Here is a 25,965-nt window from a genome sequence, read left to right as displayed (position 1 = left end):
TAAAAATATACTCAGCTATTAAAATGAACCCCATAAAACTGTCAGGAAGTTATCCTGCAGCAGAGACTTTTGAGACAATAACATTTTATGGGTATTAATTTGAAAAAAAAATCCATTTAATTCTCAGGTTCATTTTGTTTATAGTGTCAATTTAAAAAATATTTTTTCCCCTAATTACTCAACCAACTCTGGTTAACATCAGGGCCAAAAAAGTATAAAATACTTGTCTTATATGCTAATATAAGCATATTCAAGAACTAGAATTTTGAGGTGTATAATCAATAATTCAGTGTCAAATAGAAAAGTTAACAGTGAAACAAAAATGGCTAGAGAATAGAACTGAAAGTTCTCAAAACCAAACTTCTTTGGACTTTCCTGAGGAATTAAAATTTAGAATAACCATAAAGTAAACCTTTTAAGTATTTTTATCATAAACAGCAAAAGGAAAAAAAAGTCTGTTGAGGTAAAAATGGAAGTGATAAAAATAGAAGCAGGAATAAAATATGCTTGTTTTTCCTTACAAGTTACACCTACTTATGTTAGTACTAACCTGACCATTACAGAAAGACTATCATCAGTTATAAGAATTTTCTTGTCCTACAACAAAATCCTGGTGCAAAAAAAGGTGGCCTAAGCAAGCCCATGTTAATTTCTGCCCCGTAAAACAGGCAGTGCCTGAAAAGAGGCACTCTAGGTCCATTATGAAGGTGCTTCAACAAAAGTGTATAGAGACCCAGCATCCCCCTGTGGACCTCTTCTACACTGGGTACTGACTTCTCTGCAGTGTCCAAGGTGACTCATGATCTGTCAACATTCCAAGCAGTAAGACGGAAAAAGGGGCAAAACGGCAGTTGCTCCATTTTTAAGGACACATGTTCATCTTCCATCAACCAAAACACAACAGTATTGAGAAATGTCTTTGTTCTGGGAGTCATGTGACTATCTGACAAAGTTTCTATCACAATGTGATTGAGTGCACTGGTCACTTTTCTGTAGCTGTGATAAAAACACTGTTACCAAGGGAACTTATAAAAGGAAGAGTTTCTTTGGCTTACAATTCCAGAGGGATTAGAGTCCATAATGACTGGGAAGGCATGGCAGCAGGCGTGAACCAAGAGCACATCTTCTAGCAGGCACAGGAAGCAGAGAGTGACTGGAAATCTGGCAAGGCTTAAGAACTCTTAAAGTCTGCTCCCAATGACATGTTTCTTCCAGCAAGGCCACACCTCCTAAAACCTCCCAAAGCAATGATATCACCCGGTAACAAAATGTCCAAATACTTGGAGCCTATGGGGGACATTCTCATTCAAACCACCAGTAAGAACGGATATAGGAAGCTCTCTGTGCATCTCTCCCTACTGCTCCAGGTTTTCACTGATAAAATACCATAAACAATGAAACACAAGACTACCAGAATGACTTTTAGATGTTTGTTTTATTGGTATAAAACCAAACTATGGTGATAAGATTTTCTGGTCTGCCACTGTGGCATATGGAACTACATGGAAAGGTTATTCTTGGCAACTTACCTAATAGAGCAACTTTAGAGTACCAAAACAAAAATAGTTCTTGAATTTTTTATCAAATAAGTAAAAAGTCAGTAATATCTGTTACAGCTTCTGGGGAAACTGGTAAAGCCGAAACACAAAGCCTTTCCAAGCCATCTATTTGTCTCCTTTATCGAGAGAGAATAAAAAAATCAGGATTCTGCTAGTTCATCTACAAAGAGGCAGACATAGAACACCTTCAGACTCTTGTTGGTGTATCTCTTCTCAATCTCCCTATGCAGGAAGACGATTTCAAGTCGCCTTACACAGTGGCTACATAATCTAGTGCGATTCAGCCACAACTGGTTTGCTTGTGTCCGACACAAACCTCTCAATTCTTGATCTGTTGAGTACAAAGTGTCCTTTATCTAATATATTAAAAATTATCCCAGTATCATCTGAGAGCATCACTTAGAGCTACAAAACAGATTAGCTAAGGTTACTTTTGTTTAAAATATATATATATATCCCAAGTTTCCATTTTTCTGGAAAAGGTAAAACTCAAAAGTTACATACTATGAAAGCCACTTGAAATATGATGCTTTACTTAGATGACCCCAGATGAATGAGTGCCATGATTGTTGTGTAGCTGTGAAACAGATCATCATCCTTTACCTCATTACATTTCCTCAATATAAAGTTCCCAGTGACTATCCGGTCGCATCCAATCTCTCCATTTCCAAAGAAGCCAAATAAGGGAACACTAGGAAAAAACTTTCTAAATGCATCAGCCTCAACATTCCCCTTGGCTCTGTAATACTGAAAGCCCCGGCCAACACATGCGAACATGAAGCCAATTGTGTTCTGTTCAGGAATGTTGGCTGCTTTGAGGCGCTGCATGGCTGCCTCGGCAGTCTTCTCATCATTCACATCCTCGTTAAGGAGAACAGTGGCACTCTGGATTCGGTGCCCACTAAATGACAGTCCAACAACACCTGTGGCATCAATATCCAGAGGGTTCCTGAAAATCAAAATTAGAAAAGCATCAATAGATCATGAAACAAAATTTAAAGTATAAAAGAAAACTCCCTCCTGATTCACTGTGGGGCAAAGATCTGGCCACCTTTAGCAAGTGTAAGATGAAGCTGAGACTCACCCCCCAGATGAGAACCAGGATTAAAAATTAAGCTGTTAAAATTAACATACTTGGGGCTGGAGAGATGGCTCAGCGGTTAAGAACACTGTTCTTGCAGAAGACCTGGGTTCGAATCCCAGCACCCACATGGCAGCTAACAACTGTCTGTAACTCCAGTTCCAGGAGATCCAACAGTCTCTTCTGTCCTCTGCAGGCATTGCATGACACAGGTGCACTTACCTACATGCAGGCAATACACGCATACACATAAAATTTTTTTAAAAATTAAACAAACAAACAAACAAACAAAAAAACACACTAGGGGGCTGGAGAGATGGGTCAGCGGTTAAGAACACTGATTGCTCTTGCAGAGGACCAGGTTTGATTCCCAGCATCCGCATGGCAGCTACAAACCATCCTTAACTCCAGTTCCAGGGGAATCTGAAGCCCTCTTCTGATCTCCAAGGCACTACATGACACGGGTGCACTCACATACATGCAGGCAATACATTCATACACAAAATAAAAATAATAAATAAATAAATAACATACCAGAAATACAGAGGGCAGAACAAGAAAGGCAAGCATCTGCTCTTTTTCACCACACATACAAAGGGGCTGTGTAGTTCACAAAGACCTCAAAATTCTTCCTGGGTTACTAACAGGTACTGAGTATCTTCATAGCTCAGTGTCCCATGGATCCTTGCAATTTTGTGTATACAGACACCAAGACATTGGCCTTTTTTGTAGTGGTGGTGGACAAAAGCACTCTATCACTAAGTAGCATCTCCAAAATAGTATAATTTACATTGTGGCATCTTGCCCTCCCACCATCAGCCATCAAATTGTGAAAAAAGATGTATTAAAAATAAAACAGCTGGGTGTAGTGGCACACGCCTTTAATCCCAGTACTCGGGAGGCAGAGACGGGCGGATCTCTGTGAGTTCAAGGCCAACCTGGTCTACATAGTTCCAGGACAGCTGGGGCTACAGGGAGACCCGTCTCAAAAAGACCCCCCAAAAAATAAAAACAGAAGATAACTTTTAACTCTAGATAGTTTAGCTTTGATTATGGGTCTACTGTAAACAGGTTTGTTTACTATGCTTCCTGTTGAACCTGGAGTATGTCTTGAGTTGTTAAGAAATTTTTTTCTTGTTTGTATTTACTTTTAAAAAAATTGTGGGAGTGGGCTGAAGAGATGCACAGTGGTTAAGAGCACTGGTCCTCCTTCCAGAGGACCAAGTTCAGTTCCCAGCACCTATGTCAGGCAGCTCACAACTGCCTGTAACTCCAGCTCCAGGGGATCCAATGCTTCTGGTGTCTGAAAGCACGTGCACTCATATGGCACAAACACGTAATTTTAAATGAAATCTTTTAAAAATTGTTGTATTACACTTACTGTGTTTAGAGTGTGTGGGGATGGGTATGGGAGTGGGTGTGCACACAGAAGCATACACGTCCCACAGCAATCAGGGAGGTTAAGAGGACAACTTGTGGGAATTATTTCCCTCCTTCCCCTTTTGGGTCCTAGGGATCAAACTCCAGTTGTCCGCCTTGGTGTTAAGTGCCTTTACCTACTGAGCCATCTCACTAGCCATTATTGACTTTTTAAAAATGAAATACCTTGTCCTTAGGAAAAAAAATGCTGTGTCAGTAAGAGTTATAGAGCATATATAATGAATATGTCTGGAAGAAACATAGACCTCACATCCCTATCACATTTATCAACAAGATCTGGGTTAGCAAGGTTAAACTAAGACTAAGAATAACCAGTGGCAAATTGAGACAGAACCCTTTCTGAAGTCCTGCTCTATCACAGTCTTTGGGCTACAATTATATAATGTCAATCTCTTGACTCAATTATGTGCCTATCTTTGGGAGGGCTGGAGAAGGCTGGGTTATCTGAATAACATTAAAATAAGAACAGACTGCCACATGTGGTGATACACACCTTTAATCCCAGCACTTGGGAGGTAGAGGCAGGCACATTTCTGTTGGTTTGAGGCCAGCCTGGTTTAGCATTTAAGGTATAATAGCTTTAGGGAGTGTATTTTTCATAATAGATATAAAGAGCAGATGGTACACAAGCAGGCTAGAGTGGCAGATTTACAGGTATGAGTGAAGTATTTGCTTTTCAAAGGTAAACTGCACGTTAAATCACAATTGCTCCATGTTATGTGTAATTTAAAAGCAATAAAAGCAAAGATCTACAATTTTTGCTTTAAAAAGCCTTTCAAAAGATCTAGTACAGAACTGTTTAAAACATAGACCCAGGAATAGCAGTTAAGGTACTTAAAAAATGCTGGGGGTGGGAGGTGAGGGGGCTGTGACCAAAGATTAGGAAACTGCCATAGGTAGTTTTCCCAACCCCACCAGATTTCTAAACATTGAGCTTAGATAAGTAACTCTGAGAAATTGTCATAAAAAACACTTTGCTCATTACTTACTTAAAAACAAAACAAAAACGCAGCAATTGGGGGGGGGGGCTTTTAAGAGGCTGCATTTTTGGTCAAGAGAGAACAGTCTATGAGCCTCAGAGATCATACGTGAAAGGCTGAAGTTTGCTTCACAGACACAAGTTCTCAATCTTCAACCTTCATGTAACTATTTGGAAAGAATGTGCTTAAGGCCCCATTTCCAACCATAGGATTCTTTCTGCTAGCTAGCTAGTTGGTTGGATGTCTCAAAAGCTTTTTATTCGTTTGAGATGGGTCTTCTTGTAGCCCCAGGCAACCTGGATTTCACTATATAGACCAGGCTAACCTTGATTTCCTGTCTCTGCCTCCCAAGTTCTGGGATTAAAGACGTGTGCCGTCACACCCAGCTTGTCTCAGAAGACTTAGGCTTTCTGATGACCTCACAACAGCCCCTAATGTGTATAGCTTACATAGAGACAGACCCAGCACCCATCTATTCTGAACTCAAATTGCCTTACATACTAAGGGCCAACTGAAAATTGTTTAAAACAAGTTACTTCACCTCACCCTACCCTCTCCCCAGCCCCCTCTCCTTTGTCTTTTCGAGACAGGGTCTCCCTATAGCCCCAGCTGGACTGGAACTACGGTGTAGACCAGGCTGGCTTTGAACTCACAGAGATCCTCCTGCCTCTGCCTCCCAAGTGCTAGGATTAAAGGTGTGCACCACCATGCCTGGCTCCTTCCCCCGTTTTAAAAACCTAGTCTTCTTTCCTCTTGACAGCATGCTTGTTTGGTTTCTAACTGAACTTCTCCCAATTAGCAAATTAATTCTGTATTGAAACAAAGCTGTCTTTTCTTTTAACTTCATTGATGGTTTCTTGGTTTGTAGGAGTAACACCTTGGGGTCATAAGGAGTACCAGAGCTATGAAAGAAAATCACTGCTGAAAATCAATTTTTAAAAGTACATGAGTACAACTATGAAGCTCTTAAAGGACAATAAATATGCTTAGTTCTTTGACTGTAAGTAGAATTATGTGTAGCAAAACTCTTGGCTATAGCAAAATGGAATGAACTGTACATTAGCAATCCTTCAAATCTGCTTTTAAAAGCCCAAAGTAATGAGCACCTGAACTCATTTCCCTTCACCCATGGCAGAAATGCAAAGTACACCAGGCATACTTCTCACAAGTTAGTGAGGACAAGTTGTCCACCTGGCCTCCAGCCAAGATGATATTCATGTCGCTGAAAGTGCTGACTACTCGCTGCAGGTAATTACTGGCTCCCACCTTACAGCAGTTATAGCCAAAGACGAGGACCACACGGAGTTCAGGGTTGTCTAGAAGACCTGCAGAGATGTGGAAGACAATCTTAGAATAGGAATTACTTTATACATCCTGCAAAATAAAATGTTACTGCTATTGACTGGCACTCCTGAAGCTACTTAGTGCTGAAGCTGTCAGTTTTCCATTTTCTATAAACTTTAATACTAGTCAAGCTTAGTTGCAATTTTTCCATTAATAAAACCTCGATAGCTATTTGCAGATAATATAACACGTCACACAAACAAGTGGCTATATATAAGAGCGGCAGCCCTCAGTGGACCACGCAGGATGCATGGTAGTTCCACACGGGCTGACATCTGGAACAAAAGTGACACTGCTTTACACAGAACCACAGAATGGACAGCAGTGGGAATTTGAAAGCCCAAAGAAAATGGAGAAAGGGCATTAACATGTCTGAAGTGAGGTGACTGGTAGCCCCCGACAAGACACATCCCTATATAATCCCTGCATCTATGAGTGTGTGTGACCCTTATTTGGTAAAAGGATCTTTGAAAAAGCTCAAGGATCCTGAGAAGAGATCATCTGGATTATCAAATGGCCCTAGGTCCAATGACAAGTGTCCTTAAGAGGACAGAGGAGGCGGCAGTGTGAACACAGAAGCAAGAAGGCGAGAAATGCCAGCAGTCACTAGAAGCAGGAGATGAAGAACAGTCTCCCCTCTGGAGTCTGCAGAGGGCCTAAGGCCCTACTGATACTTGGATTACAGACTTTTGGTCTCCTGGATAGAAGAGAATAAACTTGTGTTTCAGCCAAAAAATCAGTGGTAATTTTACAGCAGCTTCAGGAAACTACTATACCACAGAAACACAGACTCCGCCCACCTACTCCTAGGGCAGGAAGTGGCAGAGAAGATGGACTGGCCATTGGAAGCACACCCCAAAGAAGTTTGATTCAATGGCAGGATGTCTAAAAATCAGGTAGCAGAGCTTGGAGCCACTGTGATCCACTTCCCAGAGCTCCCAGGTTTTCACCTGAACCTGACACTTTGTTTACAGAGCATCCCTTTGAAACCGACTAGCAGTACACCAAACAGAGGTGGCTTCTGGGACAAGAAGAAGACCCAACATCTAACTACATTTGTTTCCATTTAACTCAGCCACATGGCTTCCCTCTTGATAGACAAAAGGTATGGTTATCAGAAACAAGGCTCATGCAAGAAGATTGAGAGTACAGAGAGACAGGAGAATTATGGGGACAAAGGAAGGAAAAGGAGCCCTTCACTCCAGAAGGCTTGAAGCCTCTCACCAAGAATTCCAGCATACTTAGCATCTGCTCTGAAGGCTGCCAACATAGAATGCTTCTTTTATAGAGAAATATTTTCAAATAAGACTGTTAACATAGTAATAACCCAGGCTTAATGCCTAAGCTCATTTAATTTCAGACAAGGCTTCACTCTCCAGGATATTTTCTGAAAAAACTCATCAACAAAACTGGCAACTTTTATTTACAGTAAAGATATCCTAATTCCCTGCATCTTCACAAACTAGTTTTATCAAATGTAACTGAGTCCAGTACACAGGAAACATTCTGTAATTCCTTTAAATTTCTTAGCAATCCTTAAGAGATGGTAACTTCAAAACCTACACAGAACTATTGAAAAGACTGATGTGTGACTCTGAGAACCCCACATCTACTTTCCATGAATGCCTCTCAACCCCATGCCTAAATTTGTATTAAAACCTCCTTTTAATAAACTCCAACTCTGCTTCACACTGGCTCATCCTACAATTGTTTTTTTGTGATGAAAGCAAAGATCCAATGGTACCTGGATAGAGAGCTACTTCCTAAGCTGCAGGCCACAGCAGGCAGCTGTCTCCATCCCTACTGCCCCTGCAATATGACCAATTACTAACATAAATAATAATTTAGTCTAGAATCTGCCTCTGGGCCATTTCTAATTCTCCATATAGGATTTGCAAAGAGAAAAGAATAACAGTATTTCATAAAACCATGTACACCAAACCATTACTAAAGTGTCTTTTATTCCCCTCTTATAGGCTAGCCTAGCAAATTGAGAATATCATTCTGTTTTGTTGAACAAATTTCAGAGTGAGAAGTCGTCTCTGGGATCAAGTCGTTTTTATTTTACAAGATTGTTAATTCCAGAGAACTGACTAGCGTGGGACAATGATGTGGCTATTTATTCATAAGAGGTTAGGGTGAAGAGCAACCAAGGAAGATACCTGACATCAACCTTTGGCCTCCACATATACATACAACATGAGGGAAGGGCAGGAGGAAGGAAGGGAGAAGGAAGTCATTAGGAACCTCCTTCCTGAGAAATGTCAATAAAGTCTTCACTAAGCACAGGGAGGATGTGATAGTAACATTTTCTCAGTACCAACCCAGGACAGTGACCACACTGAAGTTGAGACCCTCACCTTCAGTGAGTTCCTTCCTATCTTCCTAGCATATCCATGGTTATTCACTCCGCCTGCTCTGCTGGCTGGCAGGTCTAAGAAGCAAGGATGGTGTCGTCACATACACTGACTTACACTCAGCTTGCAGTTTTTTCAACGAATTGGCTTTTTATGAAACTTCAGAAATAGTTTTGCTTTTACTCCTTAAAATTAAAATTGGTTCATTCCACAAGCTAACGTTAACAAAGAATACTACACAGACCTTAGAACAACCTCATTTCTTTTCATGTACCATTTGGGAAAGATTTCTCCAAAGAGTACTACAAGATGTGTCTATCTGACTGGGGATTCACAAGGTGCTCCAGGGGGACAGACTGTGGTCAGCTACTACTGCCCAGAGTCACCATATCACAACTCCAGAACACAAACAAGATTTAATCATCTACCTATACTAAAACCTAAAAACAAGCTCTCTCAAAGGGGTCCATTTTCTTCTCTGGACCATGCTGAGTTTCTGTCTCCTATGTGTAAAGTTCAGAAGTCACCACTCAGTCCCCAGGCTCCTCCTCAGGTCTGATCACCTGCCTGTCTCCCTGGTTCCCTACTCTCATACCTCTGTGTTGCTGCATGCTTTAGTCAGTCCTTTAGTCCTCAGGCCTCTACAGGTTATTTCCACTCTACAGATGAGGAAACTTGCACCAAAGAGCTAGAAAGTAGCAGAAGTAGGGCAGGTACAAGTCTGCGTTTTTGTTTTTGTTGAGAGGGGCTTCTGTGTGTTTGCATGTTCATGTGTTTGTAAGCACACGTGTGAGTGTGTATGTGTGTGGAGGCTAGGGGCTGATGTTGGGTGTCTTCTTTGCTTACTTTGGGGAGCCCTGTTTGTACCTCTGAAGTGCTGGGATTAAAGACGGGTTGCCAGGCCTACCTGACTTTTATGTGCATGCTTGGGATCCAAACTCCAGTCCCCATGCTACTTTGACAAGCCATTTATCCACTAAGCCACCTCCTCAGCACAACATGCTTTCTTCATAGTATATTACAGGGCTAGGATGGCTATACTGAGAGCTTGGCTTGTGTGCAGACTCCCAGCTCTGGCTGGTCTTACTACTCTGTTCTGTCCCCTTCCACCAACCACTCTGTTTATACTGTTGACAGCTGCAGAAGCCAGGCTCAATGTACATGCCTTCTCTGATCAATAAACCATACTTTTCCTTTACTTGTCACACCAATCTTTATTCTTGGTCTTTAAGTTTGGGCAAGTTTCTTAACTTTTCCAAATCTGTTTCCTCATCTACAACCTGCAGAGGTGCAAGAATGAAATGACTGACTCACCTAAGCATTCAGCAGCATGGAAGCACAGTAAGTAGGGAACTGACTACAAGAAATTAGCAAACGAGCAGATCCACATGCCGCTTCAAATAAAGGCTTATTTCTTCGAGCTCGCTGACTTATGCACTTGAGGTATCAGCACAGAAGAGCTTTTATGACAACAGTGATAATGAGTGAAATAAGCCCCACAGTTCATTCTCAGATGCAGCTGATAAAAGACCTTCATGCTGCTTTGTCCCTTACTGTAACAAGCAAGCTTCCCATCAAAGCCCAGACACCAGACGTCCTACTCACTAGCTCTTCAAGTTTAGCCACACCTGTCTGAGAGGTGCTGGTAAAACCCTGGCTGTAGACCGCTGTAACTAGTTCAGCTTCAAGTTTACCATCCTATTCCTAGCTTCCATTAGTCTACTGAACCCAACATGTTTCTTCTAAAAACTTGGATAACAAATGGTTATTAGTTGTATTTTTAAAAACTTCAAAAATTTTTCAACTTTAAATAACAAAAATAAGGCAAAATGACAAGAACCTATTGAAAGATCAAGAGTGTCTTCAAAATTCATAAATATAAACAAATGTATCAACAGTACTTATAGAAAATTTTGACCTCTGGTCTTCTAGGACTTTATGACAAATAATTTGAAACCAATTCTACCAAAAATGCACTGTACCAGCCTCTTGTGGCAAGCCCTAGCACCAGTAGGAGGTATACATAATTCAGTTTCTCCCAGAGCCTCTAAAAGCCACTAACTAGCCAGAATGAAAACAGAACAAAGTTAATCAACAAAATGAGCAATTAATGATACAGAGTAACTTACCTACTTCAGTAAGTTGATGTCTTTCTAGTATTAAATTTTTTGGATCCTTAATAAAATGAAAGGGCTGAATTTTTATTCCTTCTATTTGAGGGAATAATAATGCAAAACCAGATTCTCCAATTTCTATTTCCTGAGGTCGATTGCTACCTGATCCCATTGGAGTCACTAGGGAAAAATGGCACAAAAGACATTCAGTACACACTGAATTTACTAACAATGTAACGCAGCCGATCCCACCCTCCTAAACTGCAGTTCAGTCACTAGACAAACATCCAGAGTAAACAAAGGGTGTACTGTCAGATTTGTTTCATACTTTAAAATATGTTCAGAATGAAAGTGTTTTCATAAACAAAAACAAAATAAGTGTGCAAGAGTATTTTCAGTCTGTGAATCTAGATGAAGAAGACAAGGCAGAGACGGTACTAGACACGTAAGTTTCCAGGTTTAGTTTTGTTGTTTGTTTGGGTTTGCTTGTTTGTTTTGAGTCAGTCTCCCTATAGTGCCAGCTAGCCTGGAATTTGCTATGCAGACCAGACTGGCCTCAGAGAGAGCCACCTGCCTGCCTCTGCCTCTCCAGCACTGGCCCTAATTTTTTGAAATAATAAATTATTACTCTGGTAAAAAAGAAAAATACTCCTTTAAAAAAAACTGGTAAGTTTCTAAAAAACCCAAAGCAGGGCAAAATGGATCAATGGATCAGAATAAAACCCAAAGTCAGGCTCATACACATTACTAAAGGTCAGCAATCAACGAGTGGGACCTAATTACACTAAAATAAGCTAATGAGTAAAGAAAAGAACAATGCTTATGGAATAGCTAAGTAAATATACAGAAGGAAAAAAAAAGTTTCAAACCCCTACATTACAACATACACAAGTTAAGCTGCAGAACTAAATATTACAGCTAAAACTACACAGTTTAAAGAAGACATAAAAAAAATATCTTATGACTATGGGGTAGACAGATATCTTAGGACATAAAAATTACATAAGAGGGGGCTAGAGAGATGGCAGTTACAAGCACCGACTGCGCTTGCAGACAACCCAGGTTCAATTCCCAGCACCCACATGACAGCTAACAACCAGTATAACTCCAGTTCCAGGGGATCTGATGTCTTCTTCTGACCTCCTCAGACACTGCACGACATGGGTGTACTTATACCCATGCAGGCATAACACTCATACACAGTATGATAATAAATAAAAATTTTTAAAAATTACATTAAAGAAAAGAATGATAAAACTGATTTCACCAAAAGAAAGTTTTCTGCTCAAAAGGCGCCGGGCACAGTGGTGTGTGTCTTTAATCCCAGCACTCAGAAGGCAGACTCTGAGGTCAAGATCAAGGCCAGCCTGGTCTACATAGTGAGTTCCAGGCCAGCTGGGGCTGGAGGGAGAACCTGTCTCAAAAAGACCAAAAAAAAGAAAAAGAAGAAGAATGACAAGACACAGGCTAGGAGAAAGGAGAAAGTACTTACATGTACACCTGTTAAAGGACTTGGAACACATAAAGAACACTTCTACAATTTAGTAGTAAACAAACATTCTAAGAAAAAATGCTCTAAGACATTTTGGAGCTAGATGTGGTGGTGCACCCCTTTAATCCCAGCACTCGGGAGGGAGGCAGAGGCAGGTGGATCTCAGTGAGTTCAAGGCCAGCTGGGGCTACAGGGAGACCCTGTCTCAAAAAAAAAAAAAAAAAAAAAAAGACATTTCACAAAAGACAGTATACAAATAGCCAATGAACACAAAAGGGTGTTTAGCATAATTAGTCATTTGAGAAATTCAAAGAAAAACAATCCAAAGAAATATCTTCATATCCACTACACTGGCTATAATTCAAAAGTCATGACAGCTAGCAAAAATACACAGCAACTAGAACCTTCTAGCATTGCTGGTTGAGTATAGGAGGAAAGAAATTTGTGAAAACTGACAGTTTCTTTTTAAGTTAAATATACATCAATGCCAAGACCCAGAAATTCACTTCTTGATAATTAAGAGAAATTAAAGACACAAAAGTAACTGTCTTAACAGCTTCATTTACAACATCTATCAAAAATGAGAATGGAAAAATACAAGTCTTATTTATATATAACAGGATGACTCAAAAGCTTAAATGAAGAGCTGGAAAGAAGGCTCAATTGTAAAGTACCTGCCACACAAACATGAAGACCCTCAGCACAAACTCAAAAAGCCAGGCACTGGGGGAGGCAGAGACAGGCAGATCCCTGGAGCGCACTGGCCATACTGACATCTAGCCAAAGATGACGAGGGACAGAAGACACCTGACATCAACCTCTGACCTCCGCGTGCATATAAGTACGTGGGTACACACCCCCGCATGCACACATGCATACCCATACCCACACACAAAGAAATGACTGATATATATGTAAAATAAATAAATCTCAAAAACATGTTATTTATATTGAGTAAAGAGTCAAAACACAAAAAGACTATCCATTTATATGGCAGTGACAAGTCAAAACTAAGTTACATCACAGAAATCAGAACAGGGATTCTGGCAGGGATTACCAAGAGAAAGGAAAGGGAAGGAACTAGCCAGGCTCAAAAAAGCACTGACTGTGAGGAGCAGAGCCACTCAGTCCTGAAATAAGACGCTGAAAACTCAAGTCAAAGCTGCTTCAGATAAAGGTAGTGGCAGAAGAAAGGCTCCAATGCTCTCCCACTCATAGGAGGTCACGGAGAGCAGGACTGCCACCCACGGTTGGCCCTCCTTTCTTTCTATCCATGCAGACGTTTTTTTAAATAGTGTGTGTGTGTGTGTGTGTGCACACGCGCGCGTGTGTGTGTTTATGTGTATGTGTGTATTGCCTACATGTAGGTAAGTGTACCCGTGTCGTGTAATGCCCGCGGAGCACAGAAGAGGCTGTTGGATCCCCTGGAACTGGAGTTGTGGACAGCTATTAGCTGCCATGTGGGTGCTGGCATTCGAACCCAGGTCTTCTGCAAGAACAGCCAGTGTTCTTAACTGCTGAGCCATCTCTCCAGCCCCTCCATGTAGACATTTTTAAAAGAAGAAACTCAGCTGTATTTGCGGAGAGTCACAGTGGATGTATAGGGAAGACCAAGAAAATGATGAGAGCTATGACTATATAAGCATCTGAGAGTAACCAGTAATGATAAAAATGCTACCAGCCACTTTAAAAACAATTCAAAAGTTTGAAGAAAACCATGGCCTTTTAATAGTCCAACAAGAAATGTATAAGCAAGTAAATACAATAGTTCACAGGTAAGGAGCTAGTGGTGGGAGAGATTAAACAGTCCCTCCCAAAGTATGTTTACCCTATTCATTTGAAACACTTTGTGCTCTACTGTACAAGACTCTTAAGTCTCTTAAGTCCTTCAGGGATGGGGAGTAGTTTAGTGATAGGGGTGCTTACCTAGTATGTGCAAGGTTCTGGCTTGGGCCCCAGAAAATAATAGCGAACATTAGCTTACTGCATGATTTGTCCTAAATACTATAGATGTGTAAAGTCATTTCTTCTTCATAACCCTTCAAGGTATTAATACTATCATCCTATTCAGTCATGAGGAAGTTGAAGCCCCATGATATCAGGGAACTTGCCCAAAGCCACACAGACACTAGTGGAACAGCTGTACTCCCAATCCAGATATCTTCACCACTGCACCATTGCTGCGCCAAAAAAACCCCAATCAAAATAGCAACAGCAAAAATTCACCATCAGCAATCCGTCATGGGAAAGAGTACAACCTCACAGTGGCAGCATGCAGAAAATAAGTTTCTAACTAAGACTCATTGAAGCTTATGACACTAAATTGCCCCTACCTGCAAGAAACAGGATTGAGTAAACTGACTAGACTCTGAAAATGGCTGCAAATACTTCCTACTTTAAAGCAGGTAAAATAAGGTCTTTTCCCTCCTATGAATGGCTAAGGGGAAGCATGGATTGCATCAGCCCTAGGCATCCTTAAGATCTAAAATACTAACCGCAACAACTTGACAAATATTAAGATCAATGTAACTGTAGCAAGTGTGATTGACTTTATTGTATTTTAGATGACCAGCAATGTAAATGTAGTTTTTAGCTATAAATAATTCACCAATCTATGGAACCCTACACATTAAAGAGAAAATCAAGTTGTTCGTTTCTCTCACCTATAATCCCTGGGGTCACAATCCCAAGCACTTGACACTGTTTCGGGAATAGCTTCTCAAGGGCAAATGCTGTTTCCATAGTAGTTCTTTTCCTTGCTGTAACAATATAGTAGTACATCATTAAATATCATCCATTTAAGATCAGATCACAATGTACAAATCTGACATCAAAGCACTTTACATGGCAAGGGCTGTAGTTCAGATGGTAGAGTGCAGGCCTAGCATGCAAGACGCTTTAGGTCCATCATTGCATAAACCAGACATGGTGGTACATGCCTGTAATCCTTGAAGGTGGAGGCAGAAGAATCAGGAGTTCAAGGTCACCCTTGGCTACATAGTAAGTTCAAAAAGGCACTTTATGAAGTCTGAACATTTTGATTAAAATTAAGAGGTTTCCTCATTTTGGCTTCTGTTTTGTATTTCAAATTCTAAACCTAACCTTTGTCATCACTAGTTTGCCTCTGCCCATGTTCACATGCTACTTTTGCCAAATGGCATCAAATTTAGCAGCAGAGTTAATCTGAGATGTGCTATTTATTCCACCTTTGTTTTCAGCTGATGTCACAGTGTAACTACTACTTGATGTCAGTAAGATTCAAATCAGACAATGAGAAGCCACTGTTCAAGTCAAACTTGGCCGCAATGTAACCATCTTGGATTCCTAGTCTGTATTTTCCCTTAAGCCAAAAATACACCAACTATACACCTAACTTTGGTAAATGGAACCTCATAATATAATATATATTAATAGGCTTGTATAACCAAAGTCAGGCCTCCTGTTTTAATACAGTGCCTGAGGACTCCAAAATGAGAAAAATATCTTTCTAAAAATCTCGTTTCCGTTGTACGGTGGTTTAGAACCCAACGTGAAGCACAAAGCACACTTCAAGGTCAAAACCAGACACAGGCAAGGTGAGCTAAGTCAGAGCAGCAGCTAAAAGCCTCAGAAGGGCACCAACGCTCAGGACCAGAACAATTATCAAAATGGCACAGACGTAAAAAACAGCAACAACAAAAACCCAACCTTCTCTCTGAAAGTTACCTCTTTTATGGCCACGGCACTCTTCCAAGCTGATGAAAGTTTCAGAATCAGCCATGTAGAGAACTGTCCTGGGTAAGATGTGAACATTCTGCAAAGAAAGAAAGAATTAGATCCATTAGTCTGTGAATGTTTTTCTGCTCCCCAAGTGTCTAATCCTCCACTGAGCCCACCCACGTCTAGTGTGCTTCCCTCCTAACATTTTCAGTTTATTTATTGAGCACCCATTATTTTTCCAAGCCAAATTTAACTCAGCCTTCAAGAAGGTCATTTTCGCCAGCCATGGTGGTGCACCCCTTTACTCCTAGCACCTGGGGGACAGAGGCAGGTAGAGCTGTAAGATTAAGGCCAGCCTAGTCTACATAGTGAGTTCCAGACCACAAACAAAAAAACCAAATTAAGCTGGTTTTCATAATGCTCATCTCATCTTTTAGAACAGATACATGAAGGACTAGCAAACCATGCCTCTTGCCTGACTGGAACAGGCATCACAGTAACAGAGGCTTCTCAACAGAGGCTGCCTATCAAATCAAGAACTCCAGGTTTTCACTCCAGCTTTACCTACTAGTTTCCCAAGAAGCCAGCTTATTTTCATCAGACCCACATACCCATGTAGGTTCCCTTGCAACTCAACCAACTTAAAACCGCTTCCTTATAGGCACCGTAGTGCCACCCACTCTTCAATATCAGCTCCTAGGTGCCACACCCTTGGTACCTGGGACCTCACGAATGACCTGTCATTCTTATTTATGATTTGTCTCCACTTTTAAGTAGGGCTTCTTCAGACTTTGTTCACTTTCCACTAAGCCTCACATCACACACAAGTACCAAAGCGGCTGAATTAAATGAAAAAGATTAAGAGATTTCAAGTATTTGTACTATCAGAATGGAATAAAGTATATGATATAGAGCAAAGCTTCATCATCATTGCTGGTTAGAAGAAAAAATTTTGATGCACTGTGATCTGGAGAATCCTTAAATGCTGCAGAGTAGATTCTAGATAAACTCAGAAAAGATGAAGTGGCATGGTAACTTATGGTGTTGTGGGCTAGATAAGACCTACAGATATAAATGTTCCACATGACACTTTAAAAGTATAATTACCTACAAAGAGCTAAAACTCCAGAGAATGTTTATATACTTCCAAACATCCTTCTGATAAAACACTAGCAATACTCAGGCTAAATGCCCTTCGACAAGAGCTAAACAGAGACTTGCCTGAACCCTACAACTCCACTGAAACTTGGGACCCAGTTTCTGAGCCATTCAGTTTCTAATGTCTGCTGAATAAAGAGGAGAGCTCAAGAGTTACGCCTAGTGCCGACTCTGCCATAAGCCAGCAGAGAAAGTGTCAATGAAGCTTTTAGGCCCTGGCTTTCCTATGTTTAAACAAATACTAGACTTGATTCATCTTTTAATATTTTATTCTTTTATTTTGCCTCCATGTATTTAAGTGCATCCATGCAGTGCCTGCACAGGCCAGAAGAGGGCATCTAATCCCCCGGAACTGGAATTAAGGAAGACTATGGCTGCCGGGAAACTATCCCAGGTCCTCTCTCTAAGAGAAGCTAGTGCTCTTAACCCTGCTGAGCTGAGCCATCTCGCCAGCTCCCACCCTCTTTTTCAACGGAATTCGGTTTTGTTTTGTCCTCTCTGAAATTTCCATTTCCATCATGGCCTTGTCTATCAGGGGGAAGAAAAGCCCCATGTTATGCTACAGAATTCAAGTACACATGCACTCATGAAGGTGGTAGGGCACCTGCTTCTCCAGTTTTTTGGCTCCAATAGAATATACTGTGAATACCAGCATAGTTAGGAGCCACTGGTAAAGTGGATTCGTCAGTAATCGTCATTAATCATATAAATGGACTCAAAGACAAAAACCACACCGTCATCTCAATAGAGGCAGAAAGCCGGGCATGGTGGTGCATACCTTTAATCCCAGCACTTGGGAGGCAGAGGTAGGCAGATCTTTGTGAGTTCAAGGCCAGCCTGGTCTACATAGTGAGTTCCAAGACAGCTGGGGCTACAGGGAGACCCTGTCTCAAAAAGACCAAAAAAAAAAAAAAGATGCAGAAAAGGCTTTAGACAAAATGCAGCACGTATTTATGTTCAAAGTCCTAAAGGGAACTGGACTGGAGGGAACATGCCTCAACATAATTAAAGCTATATACAACAAACCCACAGCTAACATCATTCTAAATGGAGAAAAACTGGAAGCATTCCCATTAAAATCAGGAACCAGACAAGGATGTCCACTATCTCCACTCCTTTTCAACATAGAGAAAGAAATTAAAGGAGTATTAATTGGAAAAGAGGTCAAACTATCACTTTTTGCAAATTATATGATAACTATACCTAAGAGATCCCAAAAGTTCCACCAAAAAACTCCTAGAACTGATCAACATTTTAAGAGTGGCAGGTTATAAAATCAATTTACAAAAATCAGTAGCCTTTCTATACACCAATAATGAGCAATTGGAGAAAGAATACAGGGAAATGCTCCCATTCACTATTGCATATAGCAAAAAAAAAAACTCGGAATAAACCTGACCAAAAACACCAAAGATCTCTACAATGAAAATTTTAAATCGTTAAAGAGAGATTGAGGAAGACACTAGGAGATGGAAGGGCCTCCCATGCTCATGGATTGGAAGAATTAATATTGTGAAAATGACCATCCTAACCAAAAGCAATATATAGATTCAAGGCAATCCCAATCAAAATCCCCATGACATGCATCACAGAATTAGAAAAAAAAATCCTTAAATTCATATGGAAGCTCAAAAGACCCCGGATAGCCAAAGCAACCGGGAGCACAAAGAGCCAATGCTGGGGGGATTACTATACCAGATCTCAAAGTATACTGCAGAGCTATAGTCATAAAAACAGCATGGTACTGGCAAAAAAAATAGAGACATAGATCAATGGAACATCTTTGAAGATCCAAACCCAATTTATTGTGCAGTCCAACTGGCCTAGAACTCACAATTTTCCTGTCCCATCCTTCTGCTGGAGTAGGGTTGGCAGGAGCCTGGTATGAGTAGGTTAGGTAATACCCTTCCACAAGTGGCTTTTTCACTCTACCACATGTCGGGGGGAGGTTTAGAATCAGACCTTTGCATGTGGTCGGAGTCACCTTGACCTACTTATCCATCTCACTGGCCCTTTTGAAAAAAACTCCTATATAACATCCAGAATATATAAAGAACTCAGAAAACAGAGAAGCAAGAAACCAAATGATCCAATTAAAAGATGTGCTAAAGATCTAAACAGAGAGTTCTCAAAAGAAGAAATAAAGATGACTAAGAAACATCTCAAAAAGTGTTCAACATGGCTAGTAATTAGGGAAATGCAAATTAAAACCACCCTAAGATATCACCTTACCCCAAAGAGACTGGCTAGGATCAAGAGAACAAATGATACCAAATGCTGGTGAGGATGTGGAGAAAGGGGAATGCTCATTCACTGCTGGTGGGATTGCAAACTTCTGCAATCTCTATGGAAAACAGTGCGGAGAACTCTTAAAAAACTAAAAACAAACTTACCATATGACCCGGTTATACCACTCCTTGGCATATACCCAAAAGACTCATCCTATTGTAGAGACACTTGTACAACCATGTTTGTTGCTGCTCTTTTCACAATAGCTAAGAGATGGAAGCAACCTAAGTGTCCCTCAACTGACGAGTGGTTAACAAAAATGTGGTATATTTACACAGTGGAGTTCTATTCAGCAATAAAGAAAGATGAAATAACGAAATTTGCAGGTAAATGGATGGATCTAGAAACTGTTATGCTAAGTAAAGTAACACAGACTCAGAAAAACAAACGACGTTATGTTCTCCCTCACATGTGGATCCTTGCACCAAGTCCTTTTAAACTCCAGGTCCTTTTAATAAGATGATGCTATACAGCAGTCCCTTCTGCATGAAATAACTACCATCATCATGACTTCAGCTGAGCCTGATCACTAATTGATGGTTGTGCTCATTCATTAAAGGAGTGTCAAGCAAGGTCAATGGACCCTCACTGGACTATACAGCCACTCTTCCCAGCCAACTGTACGTAATTTGGCCCTAATCATACATGGCCTCCTGGATTTTGGAAAGACTAAAGTATACAATCTTGGGAAGGCTAGGAAGAGAAGGTATGACCCATGCTGGGTAAAGGCTTTCCAGTGTGTATACCCTCAGGTCATACATATGCCTCAGCAATCCCTCAGTAAGTATGCTCAATAAATTCATTGGTTCCCCAGTAAAACTGTAATCAAACATTGACTTGACACTAGAACCTTAAAAGGGAATAAGCATTGCTTAGCATCCCCAGAAAAAGAAGTCTCACAGCATGGAAAATTTATTAATGCTATTATGTCTCAATTTTTTTTAAATAAAGAAAATGAAAATGTAAAAGATGTTAAAAGGGTATGGGAATGGAGATATTTTCCAAAACAGACAGAAAAAATGAGAAAGCCTAAACAAGTGATTAAGGTCTGTGTAGGTTTGTTATGATATATAAAGGATGAGACAAAAATAATATATACATAATCTTAAAATTTCTGTGGTCATAGTTTAGTCAATTAGTTTAGGAACAAAATATTTATCTAGTCAAGGTTTATCTGAGAATACCTGGTTGTTTACCCAAGCCTTACCTACATAGCACACGGTAATTAAAAAGACCAGACTGTTGAAACTAATCTTACTGGATGTTGAACAGCCATAGTTTGAGGCCTATACTAATGTGGTCAGAGGGACCTAAAGGCCAGTTTTTGCCCCTTGCCCTCCAAGGTCAACTGAGTTCCAGGGGACTAGGGAATATCTCTCAAAATGTCCTGTAACTGTGGTGAGTCACCTGTCCTCTTGTTCAGATAGGTCTGAACCAGTGTCCAGTCTACAAAGAGGAGAGTCAACTCAGAGGAAACATCTCAGTCATGCTTCCAAGTGAAGCCAGACATGGCCGAGCAGGACCTTTGACTTATCTTCACATAGATGGAACTGGTAAAATGAAGGAGCCAGGAGTGCCTTCCAAGCTCATGTGATCCCTGAGGAACAGACAGATCCGCAAATGACCTTAAGTGTAAAAATAAATTGATTTATTTGGGCCAACTGTATGGTCTTAAACACCCAAAGGAAAGTATAACCAAAGAGTACAGTCATCAGTGTATTTCTTTGAGTTCAAAGGATTATACTTCTCAGACATTAGGGTTAAGTCTATATAAAGTTATTTATATAATTATTTCTCATCAATGATTTTGTTCCTAACCAGAAAGTGCTGCTCAGTAAGACTTCAAATCTTGGTCTCCAATACTGTAATGCCCACCTGTAGCTAAGGGAGACAACCAGCTATTGTTTTAAAATGATGGCCAAATTTGTTTTCTCTCCCTATCCAGAAGCCTTTGAGAAGGAACTGACACTGATTCTAACCACTCCAACAGTTATCAAAATACCTGAAAGCAAATCCTGAATCCATCACTCTAGAGTCCAGTCTTGGCAGACAAAAGAAAATTGAGGAGGAACCCAATAGAGGGATGCTTTTGGAAGCCCTTGTCAAGAAATCCCAATGGACTCTCATATGAACATTTGAAAATTGCCCTCTTCTGACTTGTTTCTAGTTCCCTGTCTAGAACTTGCCTTTACTTCTCCCTCACATCTCCTATTTAGGATTCCAGGACTTTGTTTTCCCCCAGAGATAAGAGTTATGCAATTTGGGAGTCTTTTAGATAGAACTCAAGGGGTTCTCCAATTGCCTCACACTGTGTTCCTGTTCAGCACGGAAGAAGCCAGAGTGGTCTGCATTCTGATTCCCTATTGGCAATTTGGGTAACCCCTTCAGAAGATGTTGTGGTAAGAATAGGAGATAGGAATTCACTAGGCAGTTAGGGTAAAAAGACCCCAAAGAAAAGTAGCCAGTTTCTTGGCTAAAAGTCAAAATGTCCTTGGGCCTCTTAACAACATACTCCATTCATATTATCCAAAAATGTCAAAAATATTTGAGGCCTTTTATCTAATCCTTAAAAGATTTTAGGGTTACCTCTTCAGAGGGGGGAATGTTAGAGTAGCCAAAAGCCCCATAAAAAATAAATAAATAAAAGAGGAAAAAGTAGATGAAGTTATCAAAAAAGAGAGATGAGGATATGGGAGGAGTTGGAGGGGAGGGAGTGGGCATGGATTTGATCAAAATACCTTATATACATGTATGAAATTCTCAATAATTTATTTAAAAAATGGTGATATTTGAAAGTTTTAAAATTAATCTAGGATCAAAGTACAACTGAAAAGGTATGAGCAACTCCAACTGCACAGAGGTGGCGGTGAGGCCACAGGTGGTTTGTGGGCAAGGCTGATATGCAGACAGGTGGGATGCTTGCGTGCTCGGCTGGCGACTGGGGTTGGCCATCTTCCCCTTAGGAGTCTTTCATTACTGACACCCACCACCAATTGTTCCTTCTCCCTTCCCAATTCTCCCTAGAATCAGGGACAGTGATAAGCCTCAATATGAAATGCCCTCACTGCAATATAAAGCAGCTGAGACCACATGGCATACACTCACAGACACAGATTTATACACATAAATAAAACATAAAAACAGAATCTTTAAGAACATTTTTTAGTTAAGGAGAAAACCTAAGCAAAGGCAGCATGAAACAGAAGACATCGCATTTGGGGCAGCGCTTTAAAACTCAAACATAAAAATAAAAACCAGCCCAGGTGTGGTGGTGCACGCCTTTAATCCCGACACTCAGGAGGCAGAGGCAGCTGGATCTCTGTGAGTTCAAGGCCAGCCTGGTCTACATAGTGAGTTCCAGGACAGCTGGGGATACAGGGAGACCCTGTCTCAAAAAGACCAAAGGAAAAAAAAAAAGCCAGGGCTGGAGAAATGGCTCCGCATTTAAGAATGCTTGCTGCTCTTTCAGAAGACTGGAGCTGAGATCCCAGCCTGGAGTCAAGTGGTTCACAACTGCTTGTAATTTCAGCTCCAGAAGATGTGACATCCTCTTCTGGCCCTATTGGACACCTGCATGCACAAGTGCGTATACTAACAGAGACACACACATACATAAATAATAAATTAAATCTTTAAAAAAGAGAGCCAGGTTCCCCATTGTCCAAAGGAAGTACAAATATGAACAGGGAGAAAACCAAACAGAATCTTAAGTTGGACTGCATGTACCTATGAGAACTCATGAGTTTCCATATACTGACAGAAATATAGTTCTGGATACATACATGCATATGCATGTACAGTCAGCTCTCTCACTGCATCCCTGAGTTGTGCATTCAGGGATTCAAATGTAACTAGAAAATACTTGGGGGGGGGGGGATTCTGTTATCTGTACTGAGTATGTACAAACTTTTTTCTTGCCATCATTCCCTAAAATATATAGTATGTTTAAACATTTACTTTGTATTGGGTATAAGTATTACAAGATTTTTTGAAACTTAAATATAAGGGTGGATTATATAGGCTATATGTAAATTCCATGCCACTTTATATAAGGGATTTGAGCATCTGTGGATTTCAATACAGGGGAATCAGTACCTTGAAGACATCAAAGAACTGCATATATGTACACACATTCCCTGGCTCTGCCCATTGACTGGACTGTGGGGAGGAAACTCTGAAAGAGCAAGGAGTATGCTGAAGAAGTCCCGGGTCTTTGAAGCTCACCATTCTCCACTAAAAACCCCAGTCTTGGAGATATCATTAACTTCAGGAATGAAATACAGACTCAAAACATCTGGTGCCAAAAGGCAAAGTACTCAGCAATGACAGGATGATTGCTAAAAGACACTGACACTGGCCTGAGGGCTCAACAGCCAAACTGGAGACAGTCTGAGCACCCACAGAAATACCGACAGTAACAGATAAACCCCTGGATAAGAAACCAAGAGCATATGCATATATAGGTGAACAAACTGAAAGAGAACACTGTTTCAAAGCTGCTCTCCACAAATATTTATTGTAACTGGGCAGTAATTTTGTGGGAGGTTTCTGGCAGACACAAAAGATCAAGTAATTTAAAGTAATCCCACCAGTAATGGGACAAATGGGCCACCTGGAGAACAGCATTACATGCTCTGTGCTGTTCCCAACAAAGATGCAGAATCTAACAAACCCCATTCACAACCAATTTGTGGATGTTCTACAAAGTAAAGGCCTCAATTTTCTTAGGTGCCAAGGTTAGGAATGTGAAGGAAAGCTGAAGAAACTGTTCCAGATCAAAGAAATACGCATTTTATTTAAAGCAATTGGGAAGTGAATCGTTTTTGCTACCAAGATCATCGCTGGCAGGCAGGAGAGATGGCTCAGCGATTAAGAGCACTAGCTGTTCTTCAGAGGTCTGGGGTTTGGTTCCCAGCACCCATACTGTGGCTCATTGCCATCTGTTACTCCAGTTCCCAGGAATCCGACGCCCTCTTCTGGCCTCTATGGGCAATGCATGCACGTGGTGCACTTCCATACAGGCAGTCAAAACACGCATTAAAAAAAATGTGAAGAGGAAAAAAATTACTGACAAACTCTGCATAGGAGTCTGAAGACTAAATGGTAGAATTCAAGGGTGTCTCTTATTCAAGGGTGTATCTGCTACTATCAGTATGTATTTTGGTGTTCAATCTATCTTCCCCAATTTGGCTAGGACACCAGCTTCAGATGTGTTTTAGGTAATATATCTATGATAATTTCCCAATGTGAGTGATTATATTATATTGTGTTTGGTGGAACATTCCTGTTCGTACATTATGCATACTAACGGCTGAAGGGTAACAGCACCAGACTAGCTGCTCTCAAAGGGATCCCCGCCTCACCACCAGCTCCACAGTTTTAGTCTTTACCTCCCAGGGATCCTCTCGGCCCTGGTTTTTGATACAGGAATCCAGAGATGCAAATGAGCACATGGCCGTGGTTGAAATATTTGGGCAGAAGTTTTAGTTCTTGACTTTCTACTGTGTGACACTGAGCAAGAAACATCCAACGCCTTCAATAGCAAAACAGAGACAGTGTGTAAGGAAGGGTCTGTGAGGCGGTGTAATAGCAACAACGTGGATACTAAAATTGCCTAACACAATGAATAAATTGCGGCACATCTTTACAACATAGTCACAAAGTCTGACTACAAGATCCTCCCAAGACACGAGAAAATACTCCCTGAGTTAACAAAAGCAAGGACAAGTATCACAATGTGATTTTAAATTTAGCTCTCAAGGACGGCCCAGCAACCCCGCAAATGAGGACTGTTCGCGGCACCCCTCCCTACTTGCCTCAAGCGCCTCTGCTACCACGCGGACCAAGCAATGTCCTTCCAGGTGGCCAGCTTCGGCCACGCCCGCGGAGATCCAGGTCACACTCCGGTGGGTCCTCAACACTCTGCGCACGCACTCCCTCCACAAGCGGCACACGCTGGGGACGCAAACGCACAAAGGGTTGCGAACCGACGCTCGCTGCCATCGCTCCCGCGGCTATGAGCCCCGCGCCGCTCAGCCCAGCGGCAGGACATCCCTGCGGGAGTCACGGTCCCGGTAGAGCACGGTCAGGGGCCGGAGGAAAATGCCCCACGGAGCTTCGCTCGCAGGAAGCCCTGCAGCCCCACGGCAGAGTGGTTGGGCGCGGGGTCACTGGGGCAGGGCCCGGGTCCCCAACCCGCCAACCCGCCGCCCGGCCCTCCTCACCCGGCCACCCGCAACAGCGCCTTGGCGGGCAGGAAGGTGAGCACGCGCTCCACCACCTCCGCGAGGTTGCTCAGCGCGTAGGTGCTCCGTGGGTCTGCAGAGCAGGATCCGCCGCCCACCGGCTCCATTCCTCGCCTACTAGCCCGGGCAAGCCCTACGGCGGCCCGGAGGGACCCAGAGCGTTAGCACAGCCCGGCGGATGTGCACTGAGCAGGCACGCGCACCACT

General features: G+C 41.5%; 2 protein-coding genes across 12 annotated transcripts in view; one reads left to right on the top strand and one right to left on the bottom strand.

Moving 5' to 3' along the window:
• Positions 1–6,088, top strand: part of Nrg4 (neuregulin 4) — a 218,543-nt gene extending 212,455 nt beyond the window's left edge. For all 9 annotated transcript variants that reach the window (XM_029558813.1, XM_029558820.1, XM_029558819.1 and 6 more), the window contains one exon: positions 5,929–6,088. The gene's annotated coding sequence lies outside the window, so the exon portion shown is untranslated. The remainder of the gene's footprint in view (positions 1–5,928) is intronic.
• Positions 1,417–25,965, bottom strand: Fbxo22 (F-box protein 22). Of its 3 annotated transcripts, XM_029558811.1 has the most exons (8): positions 25,738–25,876; positions 25,330–25,567; positions 24,904–25,046; positions 16,073–16,160; positions 15,031–15,126; positions 10,891–11,055; positions 6,220–6,385; positions 1,417–2,508 (listed from the first exon to the last, which is right to left on the bottom strand). In XM_029558811.1, exons 3-8 carry the CDS (start codon positions 24,964–24,966, stop codon positions 2,091–2,093), a joined length of 996 nt encoding a protein of 331 aa, XP_029414671.1. In that variant the 5' UTR covers positions 24,967–25,046; positions 25,330–25,567; positions 25,738–25,876; the 3' UTR covers positions 1,417–2,090. The 3 variants fall into 3 exon arrangements, with proteins under 3 accessions (XP_029414671.1, XP_008821643.1, XP_029414670.1); XM_008823421.3 differs by lacking the exon at positions 24,904–25,046 and having other exon boundaries at positions 25,330–25,468; positions 25,738–25,964; XM_029558810.1 differs by lacking the exons at positions 10,891–11,055; positions 24,904–25,046 and having other exon boundaries at positions 25,330–25,468; positions 25,738–25,965.

Source organism: Nannospalax galili, unplaced genomic scaffold (assembly GCF_000622305.1).
Source record: "Nannospalax galili isolate Female #2095 unplaced genomic scaffold, S.galili_v1.0 scaffold28, whole genome shotgun sequence".
In the NCBI taxonomy this organism is placed as follows: domain Eukaryota; kingdom Metazoa; phylum Chordata; class Mammalia; order Rodentia; family Spalacidae; genus Nannospalax; species Nannospalax galili.
The sequence above is the reverse complement of the archived record's forward strand: the minus strand, read 5'-3'. Positions and strand labels throughout refer to the sequence as shown.

Excerpts from the sequence above, each read along its gene's own strand:
- Fbxo22 (XM_008823421.3), bottom strand. The coding sequence starts at position 25,865 with ATGGAGCCGGTGGGCGGCGGATCCTGCTCTGCAGACCCACGGAGCACC. Across the intron at positions 15,127-16,072 it reads GTGCCGTGGCCATAAAAGAG|CAAGGAAAAGAACTACTATG; the intron begins GTAACTTTCAGA and ends ATATTGTTACAG. Across the intron at positions 6,386-10,890 it reads ACATCAACTTACTGAAGTAG|GTCTTCTAGACAACCCTGAA; the intron begins GTAAGTTACTCT and ends ACATCTCTGCAG.